This window comes from Polistes dominula, unplaced genomic scaffold (genome assembly GCF_049000335.1).
Source record: "Polistes dominula isolate Pdom_NZ unplaced genomic scaffold, Pdom_raw_medaka contig_25, whole genome shotgun sequence".
Taxonomy (NCBI): domain Eukaryota; kingdom Metazoa; phylum Arthropoda; class Insecta; order Hymenoptera; family Vespidae; genus Polistes; species Polistes dominula.
This window is the reverse complement of record NW_028301094.1, coordinates 1,385,574-1,393,262: the sequence shown is the minus strand read 5'-3', so window position 1 is coordinate 1,393,262 and position 7,689 is coordinate 1,385,574. Positions and strand designations below refer to the sequence as shown.

Here is a 7,689-nt window from a genome sequence, read left to right as displayed (position 1 = left end):
AATTCATTAAAAACACTTGATGACAGAATATTTGATAAATTAAATTCATTAAGATATTTGAACCTATCATCAAATTTGTTGTCGAGTTTACTGAAAAATATTTTTAAAAATTTAGAGAAATTAGAAACAATTGATTTGTCAAATAATAATTTTTGGTATCTTCCAGCAGAATTGTTTACATTAAATAAAAATTTGAAAAAAATATTATTACAAGATAATAAAGATAAGTTAACATCATTGCATGATGTATTTATAACGGATTTAAAAAATCTTGAAGAAGTTCATATGAGAAACAGTAAATTAATGTTTATACCAGACAAATTTTTCACGGGTACAACATCTGTAAAATTCATCGATTGGAGTGAGAATTTTGTTGAAAATATAAGCGAAACGGTCTTCGTAGATGTATTTAATACTAAATATCTTAACATTAGTCACAATATTATAATGGACCTTACTGATTCAATTTTTCAATATTTTAAAAATTTAGAAGTACTCGACTTGTCTTTTAATCGCATATATCGCGTACAGAGGTAGATTATTATAAGATTTATAAAATATATACTTTTAATCTAATAGGTGTACAACTAAGCTTCCGCTATTTTTTATCCAAGTCATCTGTTTAAAAATCTCGGTAGCAAACTTGTATACCATGAATTGTTCTTCTAATATTAATTTTTTTTAGAATGTTATTACATGGTTTGACATCGTTAAAAGAACTTAACATGGAAGGAAATAGTTTGATAACTATCCATTCTGAAGCATTTTCATCCAATGAACAACTATCCATCGCAAAGTTCTCCGATAATCGTCTACAGTTTAGTAATCCATTCAATATGTTGTCACCTTTTTATAATAATCATCTGCTTAAAGAATTGCATTTATCAAACAATAAAATTAATCATTTTTTTTCTGATTGGACTACAAATAAACTAGAGTTAGAATTATTGGATCTGCGTCACAACGACATAAGTACAATATCGGTGCATATCAAGTTTTATTATCCATAAATACATTAAATATTATAATTGAAATGATTCAAAATGAATTTAATTTATTTCTATTGTTTTTTCTTTTATAGGCGATTTATTTTGTGTTTTCGTCAGATAAAGTTCTAGTAGATTTAAGATATAACAACATAAAAAGTATTTTACTAACTAATATCGAAAAGTTGGCACTATTTAATACTGAAAAACGTAAAGTTACTGTCCACGTTGAAAACAATCCCTTATTATGCGATTGTCACCTATATAACCTTTTGCGTTATTCTAACGGTGATATGCCCATTACTGTTTATAATTTCTTTGAAATTAAATTAGGAAACTTAACGTGTGTGAAACCTTATCTAAACGAATGGCTAGAAATTAATCAGCTGGATTTTAAAAACTATCAGTGTCTCGAGGATGACTACTTTCAAGTTGTAGATAGGCATCCAAGTTTATGTACTTCTAAGATAAGACCGTATGATCAAACACGAATTATAGATTGTTCGAACAAATTGAAGCTTGAATTAAAAATCAACAACAATACAATAAATTCGAATGGAAATTATCCATTAATATTGAATTTCACAGGGAATTATTTAAGGGAAATACCATCACTTGATTATATAAAAACATTTAACATAACACACTTATTGTTATCTAATAATATGATTTTTGAAATATCGTTGGACAGACTACCAAAAAATATGAAAGTACGTAAATAACTTATTTTATGATTTTTTCTTTTCATTCATTTGTTATTTCATAATTGTCTCTTTTATCTTCTTCTACATTTTTAGGTATTAGAATTACATAATAATCATCTATTAAGCTTGAGTCACGAAGTAAGTAAATTCCTTGATGATCAAAATTACAAAAATATAACTTTGAGTGGGAATCCATTTGTATGTGATTGCAATGTTAGATTTTTACATGAATTTGTTTTGAATAACCGAGATTATTATGATGATATAAAAAATGTGAAGTGTCAAGGCTATAACACTACTTTAGATGATATAAGAGCTTATGATTTGTGTTTTTAAACTGATCAAAATAACAATACGTCAAAAATATAAAATAAAATAAAACAAAAATAATGGTCTCGGCAGAATGTTTAAAGGGATAAGGATTACATGTATAACGATTTTTAGCAGAAAAAATTTCTATATTTTAGAAAATATACTAAAACAATATAAACCGGTTAGTGTTTAGTATTGTCTTTATTAATGTTAAGTTATAGAATTTTATTTATTGTCTTTTAATTATTTTTATATTTGAATCAATGAAGTTATGGAAAACGATAGTAAAAGCATTTTTTCACATATCAGAAAAATATGCCAAATAAAATGCTTTGCAAATATGAAAAAGACAGAAATTTTTTTGCACAAAAAAGAACTAAAGATAAAAATAATTCAAGAAATATTAGTTAATAATTCTGGAAATATTATATCACAAATACTATATCAAATAGTAATTTATCTTATTAAAATTAATTATTAAAATTTATTGACTTTTAAATATAATTTTAATTAAATGATGGTACTAAAATAAGGTATATTTTTTTTCTTCAAAATATTTCTTTTGACAGAGTAAAATATTTCTTTTTAAAAACTTAAACACTTTTAAAGAATTTAAATATTTTATTCTAAAAAGTTATATTTTTTGAAGAAATAAAATATATTATTTTCAGAAGTATAACTTTTTAAATATATAAAATATAAAAATAAATGTACGACATAAATCAAATTATTTATTTACTATTTATTATGTAAAACAGCATCATAAGTAGCTACGAACTTTATTATTTTTTTGGTAATTTATATTATATGTTACATTTATTTTTATTGTGTAGAAAATTCGTATGTATTATAAAAAAGATAATTATTGCTTTATTCATATTGTATCATTGATTTATTTTAAAAACTACTTATTTCGCAATATTTATATATTACATTTCATTTCTCATGCGTGAAAGCGATAGTAATTTATTATTTGTAAACTATGTATCTTGCTTTCATTTAAATATATATAATTAATAAATAAAAAGTTGTTTACAATTTTTGAACCAATGAACAGTGTTATTAACTAACAGATAAAGTCGTTAGCTTTGGTTTTTCTTAAAATATTTTTCCACCTATATATGTATAAGTTATTTTTCAAATTCTCTAATATTATTTATGTTTACAAGGAAATAAGTTCGTGTTTGGAAATCGTTACTTTGACCTAACATTTTGAATTGAAAAGAACAAAGAAACGTTATTGGTATTTTAATTTGATAATTAAAAGGTTGATTTAATTTAACTGTCGATGTTTATTCATCATTTGAAAAGTTACAAGAAGAAGCTACATCATACAGCAATTTAATAAAATCATTAAACCAATACATTTTTGTATTGATCGCAGGTAAGTTCATAAAAATGCATAAACAAAAAAAGTAGAACATTTGGAATATATTAAATCTATAAGCAAAGGTAAATCACAAATTCCTGTAATTAAATCCACATACCTTAAAAAAATGAATTGGAAAATTGTTTTTTAATTATCACTAACAGTTATAACTATGAAAGTGGTCAAAGTAATATATCTCTTGTTTCGAAATTTTTAAAGATTTATACTTGGACTCTATATGAATGTTACACAATATTGAAATAACAAAAATTATCTAACGATTCATTTTTGATAATATCTTAAAAATTACATTGAATTTATTTGGTTTATAATAATGTAGTGCGTTATAAATGATAAACTGATTTTTTATTAATTTTGACTTACCACTTTCATAATTATGGGCACAAGTATTCTAATTGTTTTCTTTCTTAAAGTGGACTGGTAACAAGCAATGGCTACGATTATTTTCTGGGTATTTTTTCTTATCTTTACAAATATTTTCGCTGGTGATAATCCTAAATGCGAGAAGAAATCGTATTGTGAATGTTCGAAATATAACCCTAGTGATCCAAATATTGTTAACGTTTACAAAAAAAAAGTGACGTTTACAATAAAAGTGAAATCATGGTCATATTTACAGGTATATATATATATTCAGTTAAATAGAGATTTTATTCTTCAAATGATATGTTATTTATGATTTAATAAATAAAATTTGTATTTTTATTAAATACACAAAATTATAATTCAACAGATTGAGTGTAAAAATATTAGTAGGAATGATTTTAATTTAACGAAAGGAAATTTCGGAAAAATAGTCGACTCGTTGGAGTTTAAAAATTGCCCAATACCAAAAAATAGTACGTTCAAAGGTATTGTCGAAAATTTAGGAATTAATGAAACAAATGGACTAAGCTTTCAATCATATAAAGATATTAGCAAAAAACTAAGACTAAAACATTTTCGAGGATTTTCAAATGTGACCAAATTAGTTTTATCCTATAATGGTTTAACTTATATGTCATCTAGTTTGTTTAAAAAATTATCTAAATTGGAATTCCTTGATTTATCAGAAAATTTTCTTGTCTTAAGCAAAGAAAGTTTCAATAATGCTTCACATCTTAAGTATCTTGATTTAAATGGAAATGGAATAACAGAGCTCGACACTGATACATTTGATAATATACAGAATTTAGAAAGTTTAAATTTTGAAAGAAATTTATTGCTAAAAGTTAATAATGGAAGCTTTGACAAATTATCATCATTACAAAATTTAAACTTAAAATCAAATTTATTGTCGAGTTTACCGGAAACAATTTTTCATAAATTAGAAAATTTAGAAACAATTGATTTGTCAAATAATAATTTCAGTAGCGTTCCATTACGATTGTTTAATCAAAATAAAAAATTAAAAAAAATATTATTACATCATAATAGAGTAAATTTAACAACATTGCCGGATCAATTTTTCACGAATTTACTAAATCTCGAAGAAGTTCAATTGAGAAAAAATGGATTGAAGTATATACCGGAAAATCTTTTCTGGGGTTCAACATCTTTAAAATTCATCGATTTGAGTGAAAATTTTCTTCAAGAATTAACCGAATTTGTCTTTCTAGATGTATTTAATACTGAATATCTTTTCTTAAGTCACAATATGTTTAAGACGTTTCCAGATATAGTTTTTAAAAATTTACAAAAATTAAAACTACTCGACTTGTCTTTTAATCGTATTGGTTATTTTCAAAGGTAAATTATTCGAAAATTAATACAAGATTCATATTTAATCTAATACTTGTACAACTGAGCATCCAAGCTAAGTTGTACAATCAAATATTGTTTTTCAAATATAAATATTTTTTTAGCACTCTGTTAGAAGGTTTGAAAACATTGACAGAACTCAACATGGAAGGAAATGGCTTGATATATATCGAAAAAGCAGCTTTTTTAACCAATCAAAAATTAACCATTGCAAAATTCTCAAATAATCAGCTGCAGTTTAGTTATTTAAATAAAATGACGTCACCTTTTTTTAATAATCGTCTTCTTAAGGAATTGCATTTAGCGAACAATCATATAAAACATTTCTTATCCGAATGGACTATAAATAAAGCAAAGTTAGAATTATTAGATCTGAGTTTTAACGACATAAATCAAATATCGGTAAATATCGGTAAATGATTAAATAGTATATTACATACTTAGGGTGGTAAAGTAAAAAATGTCTCAGAGCACATGTAATTGTTGTCCAAGACAAAGCCGAAGTCAACAAACATGTGCCCTGAGGCTTTCTTATTTACTGCCCATGATGTGTATACTTTGTTTTTGCTCGACGTAGGCGGAATGCGGCAACTTAGTTTTGCACAGCAAGAGAAAAGTTCAAACTTTCCGTTTCAGACAACAATTACATGTGCTCTGAGACATTTCTTACTTTACCGCCCTAGGTATGTAATATATATATTCTTTTATTTCTGTTACAGGCAAATAATTTTGTTTTTCCGTCGGATAAAGTTAAAGTTGATCTAAAATATAACAACATAAGTAACATTTGGTTAAATGACATCGATAAATTGTCAATGCATCATATCAAGAAACGTAAAGTTGTTATTCGTCTCACACACAATCCGATATTATGCGATTGTAATCTATATCATCTTTTGCGTTATGCTAACAAAGATATGCCCATTACTGTTTATAATTTCGTTAAACTTAGATTGGAAAACTTAAGGTGTGTTCATCCTGATGGAATACAAGGGCCACAAATTAATCAGCTGGATTTTAAAACCTACCAATGTCTCGAGGATGAATACTTTGGAATTGAAAAAAACTGTCAAGATAAGTGTACTTGTAATATAAGACCATATGATGCTACACGAGTTATAGATTGTTCGTACAAAAATATTTCTGCATTTCATATTGACAAGAATAAAATAAATATTATGGGAAAGTATCCATTAATATTGAATCTCACAGGAAATCATTTAAAGAAAATACGTTCACTTAAAGGTTTTGAATCAATTAATGTAACAGAATTATTGTTATCTAATAACAAGATTTCTCAATTATCGCTTAATACAGTACCAACAACTGTTAAAGTACGTAAATTTCTTATTTTTTCTTTTTTTGTTCATTAGGGTTATTTCATAATTTTTTCTATTATCTTCTTTGACATTTTTAGGTATTAGAATTACATAATAATAATATAACAAGATTGGATTACAACCTAAGTGACTTCTTGTTTCATCAAGACTTCAAAGTATTTACTTTAAGTGGGAATCCATTTATATGTGATTGCGATGCTGAATTTTTATACAGATTAGTTTTAGAAAAGCAACATTCTTATACAGATTTAAAAAATGTGAAATGTAAGGACAATAATATTCCTTTACTTAATATGACCCATGAACAATTGTGTCCATCAATGGTTCTCCATTAAAAATTTGTCAAAAATGTAGAATCAAATGCAATGGACATAAAGGTTTGGACAGATTTAACAGAAGACATTTTTATTACATTGCAATTAAGTAAATATTGTTTTAAACAACATACTAAAACAATATAAACTGAATCAGTGTTTAGTATTGTCATTTTTAATGTTAAATTATGTAATTATATTTATTTTCTTTTAATTATTATTTATAATACACATTTATATTTGAATCAATGTTGTTATGAAAAACGATAGTAAAAGCATTTTCTCATATATCAGGAAAATATGCCAAATAAAATGCTTTGCGAATATGAAAAAGAAAGAAATGTTTTTGCACAAATAAGGATTAAAGATAAAAATAATGTAGAAAGTGTTAGTTAATATTTCTGAAAATAATATATCTCAAATATTATATCAAATAGTAATTTGATTGACTGAAATTAATTAATTAAATTTGTTAAATTTTAAATATTATTTTAATTAAATAATGGTACTAAAATAAGATATATTTTTTTTCTTCAAAATATTACTTCTTGCAGAATGAAATATTTATTTTTAAAAACTTAATAAAGAAGTCAAATATTTTATTCTAAAAAATTTTACTCTTTGAAGAAATAAAATATATTATTTTTTGTAATAACATTTGTAGACAAAATTAAATATATTATCTTCAGAAATATAACTTTCTAAACATATAAAATATATTATTTGTAAAAGAATAAATGTATGACACAAATCAAGTTATTTATTTACTATTTATTATGTAAGACAGCATTATAAGTAGCTTTGAACTTCGATAGTTTCTTCAAGAATTAATATCGTATGTTACATTTACTTTCATTGTGTATTACATTTTATTTTATATACGTGAAAGTGATAATAATTTAT

General features: G+C 24.3%; 1 protein-coding gene across 1 annotated transcript; it reads left to right on the top strand.

Annotated features, from left to right (window-relative positions):
- Nucleotides 1-5,387: 5,387 nt before the first annotated feature.
- On the top strand, nt 5,388-6,807 carry LOC149031186 (protein toll-like). The gene is made up of 3 exons (XM_089176562.1): nt 5,388-5,534; nt 5,852-6,466; nt 6,550-6,807. Exons 1-3 carry the CDS (start codon nt 5,388-5,390, stop codon nt 6,805-6,807), a joined length of 1,020 nt encoding a protein of 339 aa, XP_089032688.1.
- The last annotated feature ends 882 nt before the right edge of the window (nt 6,808-7,689 follow it).